The sequence below is a fragment of the Armigeres subalbatus genome, chromosome 1 (assembly GCF_024139115.2).
Source record: "Armigeres subalbatus isolate Guangzhou_Male chromosome 1, GZ_Asu_2, whole genome shotgun sequence".
Lineage (NCBI taxonomy): Eukaryota > Metazoa > Arthropoda > Insecta > Diptera > Culicidae > Armigeres > Armigeres subalbatus.
The window spans coordinates 265,864,171-265,884,599 of NC_085139.1; the positions used below are offsets into that span (position 1 = coordinate 265,864,171).

The 20,429-nt window shown below is 39.4% G+C and overlaps 3 protein-coding genes across 3 annotated transcripts in view; 2 read left to right on the forward strand and 1 right to left on the reverse strand.

The window, feature by feature from the left end:
* Nucleotides 1-3,414: 3,414 nt before the first annotated feature.
* LOC134207288 (uncharacterized protein K02A2.6-like) lies at nucleotides 3,415-4,057 on the forward strand. The gene is made up of 2 exons (XM_062683011.1): nucleotides 3,415-3,672; nucleotides 3,773-4,057. Exons 1-2 carry the CDS (start codon nucleotides 3,415-3,417, stop codon nucleotides 4,055-4,057), a joined length of 543 nt encoding a protein of 180 aa, XP_062538995.1.
* A 91-nt stretch (nucleotides 4,058-4,148) lies between these two features.
* LOC134207289 (uncharacterized protein K02A2.6-like) lies at nucleotides 4,149-4,876 on the forward strand. Its single transcript, XM_062683012.1, has 2 exons — nucleotides 4,149-4,214; nucleotides 4,259-4,876. The coding sequence occupies exons 1-2, from the start codon at nucleotides 4,149-4,151 to the stop codon at nucleotides 4,874-4,876; spliced, it is 684 nt and encodes a 227-aa protein (XP_062538996.1).
* A 5,939-nt stretch (nucleotides 4,877-10,815) lies between these two features.
* LOC134207363 (SET domain-containing protein SmydA-8-like) overlaps nucleotides 10,816-20,429 on the reverse strand; it is a 48,333-nt gene continuing 38,719 nt past the window's right edge. The window contains 3 exon segments of the mRNA XM_062683084.1: nucleotides 10,816-11,844; nucleotides 11,931-12,340; nucleotides 12,343-12,391. Coding sequence (XP_062539068.1) covers nucleotides 11,722-11,844; nucleotides 11,931-12,340; nucleotides 12,343-12,391 — 582 coding nt within the window. The 3' untranslated portion in view covers nucleotides 10,816-11,721.

A 20,429-nucleotide genomic window follows, 5' to 3' on the forward strand; every position in this document is an offset into this window, starting at 1 on the left:
CTGGAATTTTTAGAATATTGCCGTCTTCTACAAAATTGTTCGGATGATTAAAACCATCATGACGAAAGCAAGTTTAGTTAATAATACAACCGCTTGGCGGCGCTAGTGTATTGGAAATAAACTGATAGGTCAGGTATCTCAAAATATGTAATTTTTAGAATATTGCCGCCTTCTACAAAGTTGTTCGGGTGGTCAAAACCATTATGACCAACGCAGGTTTAGATTAAGATATAACCGCTTGGTGGCGCTAGTGTATAAGAAATAACCTGCTAGGTTAGATATTTCGAAAACTGAAATTTTTAGAATATTGCCGTATTCCACAAAGTTGTTCGGGTGGTGAAAACCGTCATGATGCAAGCAAGTTTAGTTTTAAACACAATCGCTTAGCGGCGCTAGTGTATAAGAAATAAACTGATAGGTTAAATATCTCAAAATCTAGAATTTTCAGAATATTGCCGTACACACTTAAATTATTTTGTAGACCTCGGCAAAATTTTTGCCAAGATTCCAACAGCCAAGATCTTGGTAATATTTTTTACTGAAATTCGGTAATTTCTTTACCGAAATTTCGTCAATATTTTGCCAATATTTTTCATTGTTCTCAGCTCTCCAGCTGATCATGTTTACACAACAAACCCAACTAGTGCTTCGATGTTTACATTCAGTCCCATTGTTCTCAATCCAGCACGTGCTTTTGAATCAAGGTATTCTATAAAAAGGTTATCGAAATTGCCTCTTAAGACAAAATTGACAACTCTTGCATTTCGTCGAGCGAATCTAATCATTCGTGAAAAATACAATATTGTTACAATAATTTCTATTGTAATTCTATTGGACTTTTTTTATTCGGGAAACTTCTGGTTTTGACTACCCTTTTAAATCTTACATAATAATCAACCTAACAGATAATTCGGATAACTTTGTAGAAGATGGCCACTTTTTAACTCTAACGAATTTAGAAATATTTAACCTAACAGGTTATTTCTCATACACTAGCGCCGCTATGCGTATGAATTCCAAACTAAACTAGTCTCCATCATAAATGTTATGGCTACCCGAACAACTTTGTAGAAGACAAAATCTTTCTAAGTCTTATAGATCTCGAGATATCCACCTCACTAAATTATTGCATATAAGCTAGCGCCACCTATCAGATGTGTGTCTAGCTAATCTGATAATCACAAAATGCATTACGCACATATTTATATTACAAAAGTTGGAGCGCGTTCTGAAAGATTTGAAAATAAATAATTTTTCCCTGATTTTATTTATTTCCGTGTTTGCCTCAATAGCAACCGGATATTCACCACCGGTGCGAAGCATGATTGCACTTCAACAACCTTGATAGAAACAACCGGTGCGAGAACAAGTGCATAAATAAAATATGAACGCATTTCGTTCCTATACTAGACACTCATTTGGATACACATCGGTGGGGATCGTCTTATGAACATGAACATGAACCGAAAACCAGGGATGCCAGACATACAGACATGTCTGTATTTATACAGACATTTGGACTTGCATACAGACATCATACAGATTACAGACATTATACAGACTTTTGATTAAAGTTACAGACTTTTACAGACATTCGGTTTTCAAAAACTATGAACTTCTAAACAGAATCCTTGTTTGTTTTTGGGTTGTCAAATAAAATCGTTATGGGGATTTCGTACGGAATTCTATAAGGTAAACGGTATCATTATGGCATTCCGTGCGCGGCTTTTTAGGCTTCTGAATGGGATTCTGGATTTCACACAGAATCCTTTTAAAATTCCAAACAGAAATATTCCTTTATTCTATTCGAAACCCTAAAAAGATTCCATTTTATTCCAATTAATCCATTCGTAAGCACAAAAGCATTCCGTTAGGATACCCAAAAGATATCTGTTCTTAGATATCAAAATTATGTCAACTTCCGAACGTAATCCTTCTGAGGTTTATTAAGGAATCCCTTGGAGCTTATGAACGAAATTCTTTTGGGCTTTCGAAAGGAATCACTCCGGGCTTCGCAAAGAAAACCTTTTGGACTTTCAAAAAGAATTCTGATGGGATTCTGAACAAAATCATTCTAGATTTCCGAACGGAATAATTTTGGTCTTCCGAACGGAATACTTTTGGACTTTCGATTGGAGCGTTCTGGTCTTGTGAATGGAATCTGTTTCTGCTTCTGGACAAGGGATTCCGATTAGAATACTTATGGGATTTACTACCGAAGCCCTAAAAGAATTTTGTTCGGAAGCGCAAAAGGAATCGATTCGAAAACCCTGAAGAGTTCCAAAAGCCCAACAAGAAATCCGTTCAGAAAACAAAAAAATCTCAAAACAAGTCCTTTCTCTGGGTTTCCGAACGACATTATTTGGGGTTCTGGAAGGAATTCTATTATATTTTGGAACGAAATTCTCTTGGACTTCCAAAACAGAATTCTTTTGGGTTCCCGAACGGAACCTTGTTGGGCTTTTGAACGAAATTATTTTGGACTTCATTTTCAAACGGATTCCTTTTAGACTTTCAAAAGGAATACTTTTGGAATTCCGAGGGAGCCGTCTAGGCTTCTGAATATTTTTTTTCTGTCTCTGTACAACGGATTATATTTAGGATTGCAAAGCCTAAAAAGATTCCGTTCGGAAGCCAAAAGGATTTTGTTCGAATGCGCAAATGGTATTGGTTTGAAAACCCAAAAAGAGTTCCGTTTAGAATCCAAAATAGTGAACGGCCAAAGGTTCTCCGTTTGTAAACCCAAGAGATGTCCGTTCCGTTCTTCGGGTTTCTGAACGGATTTATATCTTCTGTGCTTCTCCTCCGAACAGAACTCTTTTGGACTTCCCAACTTCCCAATTTTTGAAAAAATACGTAAATAATTAATTTATGCTAATGTAACAACATACATATTGATAAGAACATTATTCAGAGCTTTTAGTGGAATATTTTTACTTGTCCTAAGAAGAGATAGTATTATCTAATTTAATTTCACCACTTGATTGTAACTTTACAGTAACTTCATGAATACGTATTTCGACCTAAATTTTACTTGTCTTCAGTATCTCGTACTTGAACTCGACTAAGGCTTACACCGACTTTTTGATTATTGAAACCTCGATATTCTACGTTGTCAAAAGCGCATGGTGTTTTTTTAAAATAAATTTCTAATTCCTGTACCTTCTAAACTCTATACAGACAAATACAGACATTTTGCTGAGATTTATACAGACTTATAAAAATTGTATCTGGCATCCCTGCCGAAAACAGTGACGGTATCTGTTGATTTGGTACGCAGGCGGAGACGATTTGTTTCGGTAGTATTGAATGGTGTGTTTGTGCGACTGCAATTGGACACAGCTACGTGATCTACCCATTCTGGGGTTGGATTTAATCGAAATATCCCAACTAGACTCCGTACCGATTAGCACGATGTGCAATAAAGTGAATGAATCGTCTACGATTGTGGAAGGGTTAAAAGCCGAATATCCAGAAGTTTTTAGCACTGCCCTGGGAAAGTGCACGAAGGTTACCATGAAGCTATGGCTGAAGCCAGATCAGCAACCAGTTTTTCGTTCAAAACACCCGGTGGCGTATTCTTCGTATCAAGCAGTTGAAGATGAGTTGGATCGATTGAGGCGACTAAGGATAATAAAGCCGGTAGACAACTCCGAGTGGGCGGCTCCAATTGTAGTTATACGGAAGGCAAATGGCAATATTCGGATCTGCGGGGACTATTCTACTGGGCTGTACGATTCTTTGCAGCCACTATCCTATTCCATTACCCCAGGATATTTTTGTGAAGCCAGCCAACTGTATGGTCTTCAGTATTATCGACATGTCTGATTCGTACCTGCAACTGGAAGTAGATGAAGCATTAGAAGATGCTTTAGAACTTTATGCCATTAATACCCATCGAGGCATCTACAAAGTGAACCGTCTTGCTCCCGGGGTTAAGGCCGCGCCAGGTGCTTTTCAGCAAGTGGTCGATGCCATACTAGCAGGTCTTGAGCACACCTGCGGCTACCTGGACGACGTCATTATAGGAGTTTGGGGTTACGGGAGTTTGGATTAAAGTTCAGACTGCAAACGGATCATGCACCCCTGCTACGTATTTTCGGGTCAAAAAAGGGCATTCCTGTGTACACCGCCAACCGGCTACAACGATGGCCCTCATGCTACTTATGTACGACTTCACGATCGAGTATGTTGGTGCAGAAAAGTTTGCTCAAGTAGATGTACTTGCTTAGTTATCCAGCATGTCAAACCCGATGAGGACTATGTAATAGCAGCAGTTTCACTTGAGGATAATGTAAGGTCGCCAGCCTTCGAAACATTCAAAGTTCTACCGCTCAGTTTCAACCAAATTCAAAAAGGCACCGAGAAAGATCTGGTTCTCAGCAAGGCCTACGACTCCATTCAGCAGGGATGGATGAAGGCTTCGTCAAGCACAGCGGATCGGGAGCTGCAAAAGTTGTACAACCGTCGCGAGTTCTTCACTACCGTCGAAGGTTGCATTCTTTCTAGTGATAGACTCGTCATTCCAAGGCACCTTCGTAAACGTTGTCTAGCTCAACTGCATCAAGGGCATCCCGGCATCCATCGGATGAAGCCCATAGCCAGGAGTTGCGTTTACTGGCCATCTATTGACATCGATATTGTGAAGTATGTCAAACCGTGCGCTTCTATTCCCTGGCCAAAGTTGCAGCGGCCATGGCAACGTGTTCATGTTGATTACGCAGAACCGCTAGACGGCGAATACTACCTTCTCGTAGTTGACTCGTTCTCGAAATGGCCGAAGACTCTGCAGACAAGTCGCATTACAGTTGTAGCAACAATCAAGATCCTTCAAAGTATCTTCGCACGGCTAGGTATGCCAGAAACGGTCGTCTAATATAACGGAACCCAATTTACGAGTGCCGAATTCGCCTAATTTTGCGGCATCAACGGCATACAGCAGGTCACTACCACACCATTACACCCCCAATCCAATGGGCAGATTCGTTGACACGTTTAAAACAGCTACGTGAAGAGAAGAACATAATCCTTTAGACCTATTCCTGTTAACATACAGGTCTACACCTATGTTTCGGTTGCTAATCGATTGATTTTCGGCGAGAAATAAAACAAATGTTTGCCAGATTGTCCGGACGTTTCGGTCGATTCACTGGCCTTCGACCATCTTCTGCGGACTAATCTTCCTGCCGCTTCCTTACTCTAAGACGGCCATTACTACTACTACTAGTAGTAGCGGCAGGAAGATTAGACCGCAGAAGATTTTTGAAGGCCAGTGAATCGACCGAAACGTCCGGACAATCTGGCAAACATTTGTTTTATTTCTCGCCGAAAATCAATCGATTAACAACCGAAACATAAAATCGCGGCGATCGATCCATTGTCATCAGGTCTACACCTAACCCATCCGCACCGAACGAATTCTCATCAGCGGAAGCCATGTTCGGTAGACGGATTAGAACAAATCTCAAGCTTCTTAGGAAAGCATCGATCGTTCAACCGGAATGACTTGGCCTACGTGAAGACTTACAGAAACAATGTTTGGAGTTGGGTTCCTGGTACGGTCGTTGAGCAGCTGGGACAAGTGATGTATAATGTTTGGGTTGACAACCGTCGCTTTGTACGATAGCATGTTAATCAGTAGAGGGGTAGTTCATCGTCAAGTTTTGATAATATCCGGAAGCAAGGAAGCAAATCAACGATACTTCCGCTGAATGCTCTGCTAGATGAATGGCGATTCAAGAAATCAAGGTAGTCGATTGCGATACCGACAACCATAGGATCTGAGAATTCACCGAAACACAGCAGAGTTTCTAAACTCCCGTCGCTTTCACCGTTAGCAAAAGAAAGTTTTCACCCAGCAGTTCTTCCAAACTTATCAACTCAATCATCACCAATGGCGTTGTCAAATTTTGGGTCAGCATTATTCAGCACACCTGGTACAACAACCTCGACGTTCTTCGCGAACAAGAAAAACCGCGCAATGTGTACCATAAATTTTGAAAAGAGGGATGTTGGGGCGAATGAAGCAGAGCTGGGAGCACGGCCTCAAACGGTCAGCATCCTAGCTTTACCGCTGGGGCTCCTTCATGACAGCTGGGCTGTCATTGCAATAGAGCCACACGTCAGCACAAAACGTCATCTTCAATAACCGCATCGTCACAAAGTACCCGGTCTTTTAACCTGTAGTAATACGTTAATAAAGTTATATGTTTTAATCTATTGAGTAGCGTTCGGGTTTTATTACGTGAACAATTTTACTCCATCGCTGAGTAGATGGAAAACAGAGTGTATTTTATCGTCGGGAATGAAAATCTTATCCAATGCACGAACCTTCAAAAGCTCGTTCTACCGAAAAGTTTTCCGATCCGTTGACTGAGAGGGGAGAGACTTTCAGTTAGAAACGCAACGCCCGTAATACAGTTTTGCCACCCATCGTTGACCAGCTTCAGTTCCTTTATGACCAGGGATGCCAGATGATATTTTCAAATGTCTTCACAGTCGTTTAAAAATGTCTTCAAATGTCTTCAATATTAAAATTATGTTTATCAGCGAGAAATTTCAAAATCCAATAGATTTGTAAATTCAATCATCTCCTTGTTTTACTGGTGTGGAATAATGTTTATTTTTTTACATTCAAATTGTTAAAATTCAAGAGAATATCCTGTTAACGAGTTACCCCAGGATTTTCTACTGACTCTTTGATCAAAATTCTACCGAATTTTTTTAACTGAATTTCCACGTGGAATTTTTCCAAATTTCTTTTTTGAAAAAAAAAGTTGGAGGGATTCAAAATTTATCGTGAAGTACTTGAAGAAAGATTCAGGAAAATTTCTGATGGAGCTTCCGGCTAAATTTCTGGAGCAGCTTCCGGATAAACTCCTGATGGACCTTCTTATCACTTATACGAATTTCTTCTGGATGGAACTTCTAATTACTTCTGGAAGACTGCTGAAGAAATTTCCCTTGGAATTCCTGTTGGAACATCCAAAAGATTTATTGGAGGAACTTCCAACGAAATTTCTGAAGGAACTTCAGAAGGAATTGCTGGAGGATTTTCAGGAGGAATTCTTGGAGGAACTTTAGAAGGAATTTCTGTAGGAACTACAGGATTATATCCGGATGGATTTTCCTGATGAATTTCTGAAGGATATTCCTGAAGGAATTTCCGGTTGAATTCCTGAAAAAAAATCTGAAGGAACTTTCGGAGAAATCTTAAAGGAGCTTCTTAAGGTATTGCTGCAGGAATTTCTGATAGAAATCCTGAAGGAAATACCAGAAAAAAATTCATAGTATGCTTCCGGAGGCATTCTTGGAGAATCTTTTGACAACATTCTTGGAAAGTCTTCCAGAGGAATTCCTGAACAAACTTCCGAAGGAATTCACGGAGGAACTTCGGAAGGGATCCCTAGAGAAGCTCCGCAGGAATTCGGAAGAATTTCTGTCAGAACTTTCACAGGAGTTCCTGGAAGAACTGCTAAATGAATTCGTGAAGGAGCTACTGGAGGAGTTCATGAGGACATCTGGAGGATCTTCCGAAGGAATTCATGGATGTACTATCGCAGGAATCTTTGGACGATTTTACGGAGGAGCTCCTAGAGGAAATTCCAAAGGATGTCCTGGAGACTTTTTGGGAGACATTCCTGAAAGGTTCTGACAAATTCCTGGCGGAACTTCAGGAGGAATTTCAGAAAGAATTCCAGAACGATTTTTTGGAGAAATTCATAAAGGAATTCTCAGAGAAAATACTGGAAGAATGTCCAAAGATTTTTCTAGAAAAATTACCAGAGGAATTCAAGGAAGAATTTAACGAAGTGTGTAACAAGCTTCCTCAGAATTTTCTACTGAGTCTTTACTTGAAATCCCACCGATTTTTTGTGTTTTTTTTGTTGTAGAAATTTATCATGGAAATTTTGAGAAATATCCATTTAACACAAGAACAATTTCAATTTCTTTCCGACATTCGTAAGAATTTTCTTTGAAAATCAATTAAGACAAGTTTTTTGCGGAAATTAAAAGGGATTTATTGTAGGAGTTCAGTAGAACTTGTGGAAATTAAGATAAAATAGAGCCTGCTGACGTTTACTCATCCTTCTATTTCAAGGGCATGGATGGTATGGGACTTGTTTTCATCGGGAAACACTTCGGAAGCATTGCCCGATGAAAACAAAATTTATCCTTTCTGTGCGCGTGCCCACCAGCCCAATTAGCCCACCAGCGACGAAAGAAGCTCTTGTTTACAAAATCAGTTACGCCCTTTTGAAATGTTCGTGACGAATTTCCCGTTTAAGTTTTGGAGGATTTCCTTTATTTCTTCTTAACGTAAATTATTATAAATTTCCACGATAATTTGTACTGAATTCTCGATTTCAATTCTCAGTTTTCCATCGGAAATTCTCCCTATTTTACACGAAAAAATCATTTAATTTTCACTGAAAATCACTGAAATCCATGGGAAATTCAAAGAGTTTCCCGAATGATATTCAGAGGAATGTCACATAGAAATGCCGAAAAGATCAGAAGAATTCACAAGGAATTTAGAAAAAAAAACTGTTTCCAGTTCAACGGTTGAATAGATTAAATCAAATCATAGAAGAATTCCGTCTGTCATAAATTAAATCGGTCATTCCATTCCGATACGGTCGGGGTTCAGCCAAAACACACCAAGCGCCAACGAAAAATTATCGATTTTTCTGCCCAAACTTTCGTTTAGCAGATTTAGTTGATCGCAAATCGTATAGGATATCCCTCAACCCCATAACTGAGGATATCCTACAGCAAATGTACACTTGAATTGATATGAAACTATTTCCGTTGTCCTTTTACGAACAAAATATCACAAGTCAGTCGAAAAGCCGCTTGGTGCGGTTTGGCTGAACCCCGATCGAAATACCTTTTTACAGACACGTGAAATACGCCGCCACCTCCAAAGAAAGTTCAAACGAATGCTTTCATTGGGATTTATTTTTACCAGCGCATAACTTAAAGTTAAGGGCGTATGATGACTAAAATGCGTTGCAGTTAACTACCGGCTGGTATTTTCTTGATTGTCTTCAAGTATCTTCAAATAAGTAGAAAAGTCTTCAAATATTTTGAAAAGTCTTCACAAAATAAATGTCTTCACAGAGATTCAAAAGTCTTCAAATTGAAGACATGTCTTCAAATCTGGCATCTCTGTTTATGACAAGGGAAATCTTCCACCTCATCAGCCCACATCGTGACAGACCGTCCCGTCGTCCAGCAGGGAAAAAATGATCTCGAAGCTGTCGGACGTCGCTCCTTTTGTTATCACGCGCGAGAGTGCACGCTACACGCTTAAAATGATTAACAACAATTTTGTGTTCCATACACAACAAAACGGGCCTAGATTAGCGAGAGTTAACACAGTCCGTTTTGTGTGCATAGAACATAAAATTCTGTGAATCATTTTAACTGTGTAAATGTTACACACCAAATCAAGACAAAATTTTCAAAACGACTTATCTGCTTTTGTAAACAAAGATTCAAACGACGATTTGACGAATCTGATAGCTCTCCCACGCAAACCAACACCACCAACAGGTAGCGGAAACCTTCACCTACCTATTGGTGGTGTTGGTTTGCGTGGGAGAACTACCAGATTCGTCAAATCGTCGTTTTAATCTTTGTTTGCAAAAGCAGATAAGTCGTTTTAAAATTTTTGTCTTGAAATGAAATAATGTCGAGCACGTCTCGAGAAATCGGTAGCCGGACACAAATACATATTACTAAGTTTTTCAATAATCAATATTCAATAAATCACGATTGTAAGGTACCACTTTTCAATATTTTAAGAGACCTGCGTCTCATTTTCCAAATTAAATTTAATCCGACTTAAAAGTGACAGTTCGAAAATAAGAAAAAATCACCCTTTCATAAGCATGGCTGGCGCAACTCAACTAAACCAATAAGACATCTATCAAAAAATATTCGATATCTGTCAAAAGTAATCTTGTTCTGCAAGCATGGTTGTTGGATAATTATTGAACTGTTACTTTTGCGTACAATTAGAGTTTAATTGGAGAAATAATGCAAAACTGAATACTCGCTTAACTTTTCAAAAGGTCCTATGTAACATTTTTTTCATGAATTAATTTGAGTAGTGCAATCAAAAGCTTTCATATTGGTCTATTGATTGCGCTATTCAAATTAATTCATGAAAAAAATGTTACTTAGGTCCTTTTGAAAAGTTAAGCGAGATTTCAATGAAGTTTTCAAACGATTTCAAGCGTGCATCCAAGGAACGCTGAGCACGAGCGGAACCGTTGCCGTGAGAATTTCGTAACAAAGAGAGAGAGACGGAGAGCGAAAAACAGCCGACCACGTGGTTTGAGGGAAACCCCCACCGAATCCCGCGTGCTCGTTCATGCCACGCGCAACAGTTGCACTGCGTCAACAAAAATAGCAGAACCGATAGTGACGAAATTGTTGGACGGACAGGTGCTCGGTCTGCGGAAATCTTTTTTTTTTCCTTGTCGGTGAATCTCCCAACTTTGGCAAAAACCGCATGTGTGCGAGGATGATTCGGATCGAATTAAATGTGGTAGGAATTTATTTGCCGAGTTCAAGCGGATTTTTTTTTAATTCATCTGATTTGAAGGGTTTGCTTGATTGATATAAAGAGAGAAAATATATTCATTTATATATGGCTTCATTATTATTTTCCATTATCCATTAAATATGTATTGATTACCTTGGGTATTGCATTTTATTAGCCTAAAAACAGTTTGAAACATGACTAGAAAGGGATCTGAGTAAATATTTCGATATATTTTGTTTGATATTGGATCTTGTCCTGCGTTGTTCTTCTTTGAATTTTATTTTAGAAAAAAAAGTATTGATAAATGTACAATTGTATTTTCTATATTCAATGTCTATTTTAACGACTCTAAATGTGGATCTCATTTTGGCGTATGACGGTTTAATGACTGGAAATAGATACGCTTCTTGTCAACAAATGGACAGATTTGAAAGACACGATTTTTTTTAAATTTACTTTGTTTTACTATAACTAGAAGAGTAGAAGGTGAATAGCCAACGTTCAGAAAAGATGTAGAGGGGCAAAAAATCAACGATTCATAGGCGAAAAAGACCAAGTGCGCTAAAAGGTGCCAGTCTTTGTGCGTCAATCCGAGTGTAATGACTTTTGTTTATTTTCATTCATAATTCATTCGTGTTTCTCCTTTTCTTCTTCCACCGTGTGGCAGCATGACTCCATTACTTTTTCGTCGCCAGTGTGTTCCACTTCATTTACCGATACAAAAATATTTCCAATCCGCTTATCATCTATTGGTAGGAGAATGTGTGAATTAACGTGTTAGTTACGAGTTGCGAGCAAAAACAACATTACCCATCGCCATGGCGACAGGTTGGCTGTCAGTGTCATTTTTTCGTGTTCCTAATTTCAACTTCGCTGTCTAGAGAGGAAGAAAATTTGCCATGCGTTGTGAGCAAAAATTGTTCTAAATGCTATCAATCTGAAATCTCAATGATTTTTGCACTTCTTTTGCGCTTGTGTGTATTTGAATGTGTCCGTGCTATATCTATTCTATTTAGGAGTCTGTGTGCTCTCGCTTCTGATTGGTGCGTTGGAAACAACCGTTTCGTTACCATGTTGCCGATCGGCATTTATTGCGGCCGAACAAAGCACAACCACTTTTGATTGTTCTACCACAACACTGTCTGTTGTTGTATTCTAGATTGTCATCAAACGTCGTTGCAATCGTGCAATTGAGCAAGTTGCGCCAAATCTCGAGGACGGTTTCCGCTGCAGCCCAGAATGATCCATGCGGTACGCAGTAAACCCAGCTCTCCCTCGTCGGGGAATGTCTAAAATTTTAAAACAAAAAAACAAAACAAAAATATTCCTAAATAACAAAAAAATCTAATTTAACTCATATAATGTCGAAACTCACCTCCTCCTTCAACCCCGCAATCGTCATCCGTGCCTTGAAAAGCTCGTAGCACAGCACCCCTTTGACGTAGCACTCGCCGTAGCCGAGCTTCCTCAGCAGCTCCAAAATCTCCCGGCAGTACTTATCCTTCTCCACCAGCAACGCCAGCTCCGCGTCGTCCTGAATCTTCAGTATTGCCTGCAGCTTCAGCTCCACCGTGAACTGGTTGCACGGTGGCAAAAACTTTGCCACGTGCTCGTTCAAATAGTCCACAATGTACGCGGCGTCCTTCTTGACCGCATTGTTCAGAATCATCCGGCCGGCAATCTCCTGTATTTTGGTGACCTTCACATTGCTCATCTTCAGCCCGCAGGTGTCGCACTGCCACATCGATGAAATTTTCAGCGGATTCATCGACAGCAACCGACCCTGGGGCAGCTGTCCCGGACGCACTTCAACGCCCCCAGATAGGTGCCCATTTCCTGAAACGAACGCAAAACAGAAACAGTTTTGTGTGAAATAAAGCCATTTTCCGGTCCGAGGGCCAGACAAAGCGCGGAAGGTCATTAGCGGAATGAGATTTGCGTGACATCGTGCCGTCTTTTGCCTGGCATCAGGGCTCTCGGATTTGCATGACTGTGCGCGCGGGAAGCGATGTTTTGCCTCCACGGATAATGTTTTACTATAATTTGCATTAGAATAGCTAATTGAAGGCTTTCGCTACGAAGCTCTAGGCTCGAGTGAGGAAGGTAGAAGAAATACTTATGTTCCCCGTGGTACACGACCCAAACTGGAGTGGAAAGGGTCACGCGAATGGGATAGCAGTTCGGAACGTTTCATTGGGAAGAAAATCATAATATTCAAGGTAGCTAATGTTTTCGGGTTCTATTTCGATTCATTCAGAAGGAAATTTGTTGCTACTTTATAGCTGAAGGTATGCTTTACAGAATAGTAATGCGGGAAATAGTTGATTCGGAAAATAGATAGCGGCTGTTGGATCATGTGTCCGATGTTGGGAATTTGAACTTAGCTAAATTGCGAAGTACGGCAGAGCTCCTTAATAGCTTAGTTGCAGAAAAGATTAGTAGCGTACTGAGACTCTTAGGTTTAAACCCCATTGAAGGATAGTAGAATACATTTTTCGAAACGAGTTTACGAAAAACTACCTTTCCATCTACTCCCAATTCGATTTTTTCACCTCAAAACGCAACAACTCGTTTTGTAATTAAAATACCGAACGGCACACGAAACAAGAAGGTTATAAACAAGTTTTAATGCTTTTCCTTTATTACATCGAAGGAGGGGGTTATATAAATCGACAAAAACTAAAAAGTTCCAAATCGGCCCATCTGAAATCGAACCTATTATTTGTGACAGCATAAATTATGAGATTAGGAGGACTGCAGAGAAGGTCCTTGAATCAGAAATATTGTATTTCTATTGTTTGTGTGGCTTCGTGATATTTATTCTTGTTCATATAAATAATCAGGGAGGATTTGTATACCAGGCGCGGCGGCTCGACATAAATTACGTGAAACAAGCTGAGAATTGTTCATGCCTCCATCAGCTTCAACGTCTCTCTTATACAATAATGGCTCATCTTTGAACATGAAAGTTTTTAAATGCCTAAATTCAAAATACCGGCTTATAAAATCACAGCCATTTTCTGTGATTTTATCAAAATCTGTGATTATTTGAGAATCAGGTAATACGAGTGGATTAGTTTTGATTGATTTACTAAGAAACTTTACAAAATTTTCATAATTCATGGGTGCTGTTATAAGTTGATCAAAAATCATCAAAACATTACTTTTGACACTTGTTGCTTTTCGCCGTCAAAATATTGAAAAATATTTATTTAACTGTTGTACGAACTCTCAACCAGCACATGTAAGATTTTCTAACAATTCTGTATAAGAACCTACTAAAATATGTATAAGATTGTCATATGCGAAATTGTTAGATTCTTATACTTGCAGAAAATGAAATTTTATTTAATACTTTGTTAGGTCTAATGCAATATTTGTATGAGAATCTAGCAATTTTGTAAGGTACACTGGGGGAAGTGAAAAAACGGGGTAAGTGTAAAAATTTACTCGAAAAATTGGAATTGTACATACTCTACAGTTTTTACCACACCATAACATTGTGCAAGATAATACTTCGATGCTCACACTAATACTATATTCAAATTTGTATAATACATACACTTAACCGTCTTAACGCTTGAACTGTCATTTTAGGTTTCGCGAGAAGTTAATTTAATCAAAAAAATCAATTCTTATTTGCACACATTGTCCCTTTTCCATTGAATTTAATTCACAGGTAACCACTACAATACAATTAAACTAATCACATTCAATTTGTAGTGGTTTGTACCATGAAAGCAAATAATTTAAAGATTTTACACTTACCCCTGGTATCAAACACTGCGGGGGAAGTGGAAAATGTTCTGATCACGCAATTTTTTTCTCCCCTCCAGGGTTTATTTTGATAGCTGTGAATCTTAATATGTTCCTTCTTTGTTATCATTTATGCCGTTCACATGTTTTACATATGAAAAAAAAAGTGTATAAGAAAGAAAAAAACAATACCGGTAGATGAATATATTCCATAATTGGAACAACTTGAACTTGAAGAAGCGCGTCAACTGGTTAACAACTGTTGGAGATAAAAGAATAGACGCGAACGACTAATACTTTCCTTCCTTGACTCCGATTGGCTACCACTTCATTGTCCAGTTGTAACTTCATTGATGCCCTGATGCACCCTCCCAACCCCATCATATGAAATTTACATTTACAGTTAAATCAGGAACTCTCCGGAAACCCAACTACGAAGTTCGGATACCGGATAAAGAAGTCCTTTCCTTAGTTTAAAAACAATGTATTTATTTTTTGATAAATATCTTGGCTGTGCAGATGCACAGCACATGTTTCGAAATGGACAAATCGATATGAAATTTGCGAAAAAGAATCCACGTGTCTTGGAGGGACAAATCAAACTCATCAAATGCTTTAGCCATGCAAGGCTTTGGCACAGCATAGTGTGATTGATTCGCACTCTGTACAAATCCGCCCAGCCTGTTGTTACGAGCATAGAGTGCGATCCTCTCGTTTAATAAACAATGTGCATTCGCTTGACTGTGGAAATACAACAGTAAAGCACATGTGAGATTGGACAAATCAAGCATCCGAAAGATATTAAAAAGTGCTAATCGCGGTGGAGGTTGGTACTCAGATTCTAATGGCCTTTCCACAAACTGGACCTTTAAGTGGTCTTGTTGTGTAGGGGTTATCACGCCTATCTAGATAGTAGGAGGTTGAGGGTTCGAGTCCCTCCAAGACACGTGGATTCTTTTTCGCAAATTTCATATCAATTTGTCCATTTCGAAACATGTGCTATGCACAGTGTTGGGAAATGTACGTTAAACACTATGATTATATGAATATTCACATTTTGTCCAGTCAAATTTCATACACCAGACAAGCCGAAACAGTTTGTAAAAAAATGTACGCGACATCATGACATTTTTTGCCGATGAAGCAAACTGTTTGTTTGCTGCTACTGCTGCTGCGTGCGGTCAGCATTTGCATGAGATTTTTTGTTTCGGCTCGTGCGCAGCGCAAACAGCACAGAATCGAGTTTAATTACCTGTGGCGCAAAGCCTAGAAGGAGTGCTATCCGTAGGTACTGATTTATTCGTTCTTATCTCTAAAATGAGCAAGGAGTAATGAAATGAATTTTCCCACCAAAAACGGTTATACATTGTGAAATTATTGTACGAAAACATTAATCGTGGGGAGAGAAAATAGAAAAAAGCATGTGCTGACTGTCATCTGCTTGGCGTGACTGCTGCTGCGACTGCCGTGGTAAAAGATATTTTAGTTACTAGATAAAAATTGTCGCTGTCGTCGCTGTCCGGAACATCTTTTGCTGGCGAGGATAGGGGAGCTAAATGTCAAAGAAGGAAAATCCATACGATTTGACAGGTATGTACCACACATGTTTCGAAAAGCAGAACAAAGGGAACAGTAGCGACAATCTTTATCTAGTAACTAAAATATCTTTTGCCGTGGTTTTATTTTTATTTATTTTTTGCATGGAAGAATGAATGGTAAAAATAAATGTCAACCATCAGACCGCATCGTGCTTTCGTGCTGTGCGGTTCTTTCTCTCTTTGCGGAGGTAAGTTTTAATACTACCTGAAGCTACCCTTTTGAGTAACCTTCAGGGGATCAAGGTTTCATTTCAGATTGCTAGGAAGGGTGTCTGCCGCGTTTTGCCGGGATCCTTTGACGATCGCAAACGTCTTCTTCAGTATTTAACTGAGAAGCGCCATAAATTCTTCACATACGACGACAAAACTGAGCGATTGTTCAAAGTCGTTTTGAAAGGTCTCCCCAGTGACGACAAATCACTGGATGAGATTAAAATTGAAATTTCTGAATTACTTGGATTTTCACCAGTCCAAGTAATTAAGATGAAAAAGAAATCTCGCTCTGGTACTTCCCAGAGGGGTATTTCTCAAGAATTTTATTTAGTTCACTTTAACAAAAGTGAACTAAATAATATGAAAAGTTTGGAAAAGGCCTGTATTATGTCCCATGTCCGTGTTACATGGGAACATTTCCGCAGGCCTGGGGGAAATATCCAAAACCCCACTCAGTGCCGTAAGTGCCAAAAGTGGGGTCACGGAACTAAACATTGCCACATGGATGCTAAATGCATGATTTGTGGTGGAACCTCTCACGCCAAGGACGCCTGTCCTGTGAGAGAAGATTCCAATAAATTTAAATGTGCCAATTGTGGGGGCAATCATAAATCCAATTTCTGGGAATGCCCTTCACGCAAAAAAGTTTTGACTTCCCGTGCAAAATTGATGACGGGAAATTCCAGATTTTTCGGGTAAACATATTGCAAACGCTCAGAATCCGCAATAATTTGCCGGTCGAGTAATTCATACCAATCACAATCAACGAACAAATTTTGCACCTACCTCTCACCGGGTAACGAGTAGTTCATCGAATTCTAATTTTTCAAACACGCCCTCCTATGCTAGCATCGCTGCAGGCAGGCAAAATTTTATTTCCGAAAATTTACCGACGATGAATGACTTTCATCCCCATTCTTCAACGGGAAATATCGTTCGTTTTGACAACTCAGGCAGCATGTCTGCTTCCGACTTTGATTTTCTTAATGAACAGTTGCATCACATGATTGATGCAATGTTCAAAGCAAATACCAAAACTGAAGCAGTTCAGGTTGGTATCAAATTTAGTCAAAGAATTGTTATTGGACTTCGTTTTAATGGATCCAAATAATTCTTTGAAAATTTTAAATTGGAATGCCCGCTCTTTAAAGGGTAAGGAAGATGAATTATTCAACTTCCTATCAGTTCATAATGTGCACATTGCCATTATAACTGAAACATATTTAAAACCTGGACTCTTCATCAAAAGAGATCCAAATTATTTTATTTACCAAAATAATCGTCTTGACAGCGCCTGTGGTGGGGTCGCCATTGTCATGAATAGACGTATCAAACATAAATTATATTCTTCGTTTGAAACCAAAGTTTTTGAAACCTTGGGAGTTTCTGTTGAAACAAATTTTGGACAATTTTCCTTCATTGCAGCCTACTTGCCTTTTCAATGCAATGGGCAGCAAAAGAATTTGTTGAAAGCTGATCTTCAAATTCTGACTCGCAACAAATCTAAATTCTTCGTAATTGGTGACTTCAATGTCAAACATCTTTCATGGAATAATGCTCAAAGCAATTCCAACGGAAAAAATTTATTTGAAGATTGTTCTGCGGGATATTATACTATTCAATATCCCAATGGCCCAACTTGTTTTTCATCCACTCGAAATCCTTCGACAATTGATTTAGTTTTAACGGATTCAAGTCAGCTGTGTGGCCAATTGGTAACTCATGCTGACTTTGACTCTGATCACCTTCCTGTGACATTTGAAATCTCACAAGAAGCCATTTATAATCCAATCAGCTCTACTTTTAATTATCATAGAGCTGATTGGGATTTATATAAAACATATATCGAAAGGAATTTTGATGTTGATATTCCTCTCGATACCAAAAGTGATATTGACAATGCTCTCGTATCTTTGACAAATTTAATTGTCGAAGCCAGAGGCACTGCAATTCCTAAATGTGAAATTAAATTTAACTCCATTATTATTGACGACGATCTTCAGCTACTGATCCGTCTTAAAAATGTGAGGCGAAGGCAATACAAAAGAACTCGCGATCCCGCGTTGAAAGTTATTTGGCGAGATTTGCAAAATTAAATTAAAAAACCCAGATTAATCCACCTAGCGGTGATGGTGCCTTTCTCGACCTTCGTAAAATGTGTGTGCTTGAAAAAAGATGAGCTAGTGGCTAGGAGTAAAAAAGACAAATTTCTTTGTCCGTTCTATGAAAATCAGATTATTTATGGCAAAGATATTGTAGATCCAGTTGAAAACCGAAAATCATATTTTGTCCCATTTCCGGATGTCGCAACTGCATCGCGAGTGGTGCCCGACTATGGCACAGTTGCGCACTACTCGCGATGCAGTTGCAACATCCGGAAATGCGATTTCGCGGGACCTCGGTTCGGTTTTCAGCTTGATCTACAATATGCTAATAAGAATTTCGACATTTTTGTTTCCTTTTCCAATCCTTTTGACGTACATAACCCTGTTTTATTTCACCCAGTCATATATTTTAAGGATATCACTTTTGGATGTTAGTTGAACTGAAGCTCCGACTACACAAAAAGAAAACGAAAATGTCATTCCCATCACGCGAGCGGAGGGCAATATTTGTTATGATATAAATCTCATTACCGTCTTTCTGCCAAACTCCCGTATGAAGTGGGAGAGACAGAGACATCATCTCAGTTCGTCGAGCTGAATCGATTGGTATATAACACTATGGTTCTCCAGGCCTTCTGTAAAAGTTTGGGTTTTGGAGCGAAAATACAGCCTTTCCGTATAAAAAGGCTAAAATGGTTTTACGGCAATAACTTCGGATCCCATAGTCCAATCGAGCCAATTTTCAATAGGAAACAATGGGCCAGGATTCTGCATCGAATGCAACTTGTTGCGTGTGAATCGATCAAGGTTAGGTGTCCGAAAAATAGGTGACATTTTTGTGATTTTGATGAAAAAGGTATTTTGGTCATAACTTCCGATCCCATAGTCCGATTTTCGATAGGAAATAATGGGAAAGGAATGCGTCGAATGCAATTTGTTGCGAGCAAATCGGTTGAGAATAAGTGTCCGTAAATGAGTGACGTTTTTTACGCGATTTTTTTGTATGAATTTGTATTTTGACCATAACTTTCGATCCCATAGTCCGATCTGGCCAATTTCAAATAGGAAACAATGAGACAGGATTCTGCGTCGAATGCAACTTGTTGCGAGCAAATCGGTTGAGGATAAGTGCCCGAAAAATGAGTGACATTTTTTACACGATTTTTTCGTATGATTTTGTATTTTGGCCATAACTTTCGATCCCATAGTCCGATCTGGCCAATTTCAAATAGGAATCAATGGGACAGGATTCTGCGTCGAATGTATAGTAACATCACTCAACGCGCTTAGGAACTTGTCACACCTTTTCTTCAGCTCGCCCTTGAGCTTTTCATCTCATTCCAACTCTTCCTTCCAGATGCTCTTCAGTAAAAGTTTACCGATCACGATAACCGGCGCCACAAAACACAATGGGTCAAACATTCTTGATATTGGGGACTTTTCAGAAAAATATATTAAGCTCTTTTAGTGGAATGTATTAAACCGTCTAAGACGAATTAAGTACTGTCCATTTAATTCCACCAGTTAATTTTCGTTATCTTTGCAGATACGTATTTCGACCACAACTGTTTGGTCGTCTTCAGTGTCTCGTACTTGACTCGACTCAAGTACGAGACACTGAAGACGACCACACAGTTGTGGTCGAAATACGTATCTGCAAAGATAACGAAAATTAACTGGTGGAATTAAATGGACAGTACTTAATTCGTCTTAGACGGTTTATTGGGGACTTGTTTCACACACTGTGCGAATGGAGATGAATTGCAGCGTGTCCTAAACTGGATTCCACATTAGGCCTAACGATTTTATTATTTCTTTAGAGCCTCCATCGTCGATGCTAACCAGCTCGTCTCGATCGCCTTCTGGAATCCGTTCCAGCAATGCAGGATTGTTGGAAGCCCATTTATGCAGATGAAATCCACCCTCCTTGCGTAGACCAATCAACTGCACCACGCTTGCTTCATTCAAGTCATCCACGTAGAAACTCTTCTTCGAGATGTCTGCAGCCACAGGATACTTGGAACCTTCGTCGATAGCCAGTTGCCCGAAGTGCCCGCGTTGCCAAAAACGGGGCGGAAGCTGTGCCATAATTGACCGTTGTCAGCTCTAAGACACGCAGCGGATCGGAAGGATTCTTCCTCCAGAACACACGAAATAGCGGCGTATGCACCAATCTTCATCGCATCGTTGAGCGACCAGCCA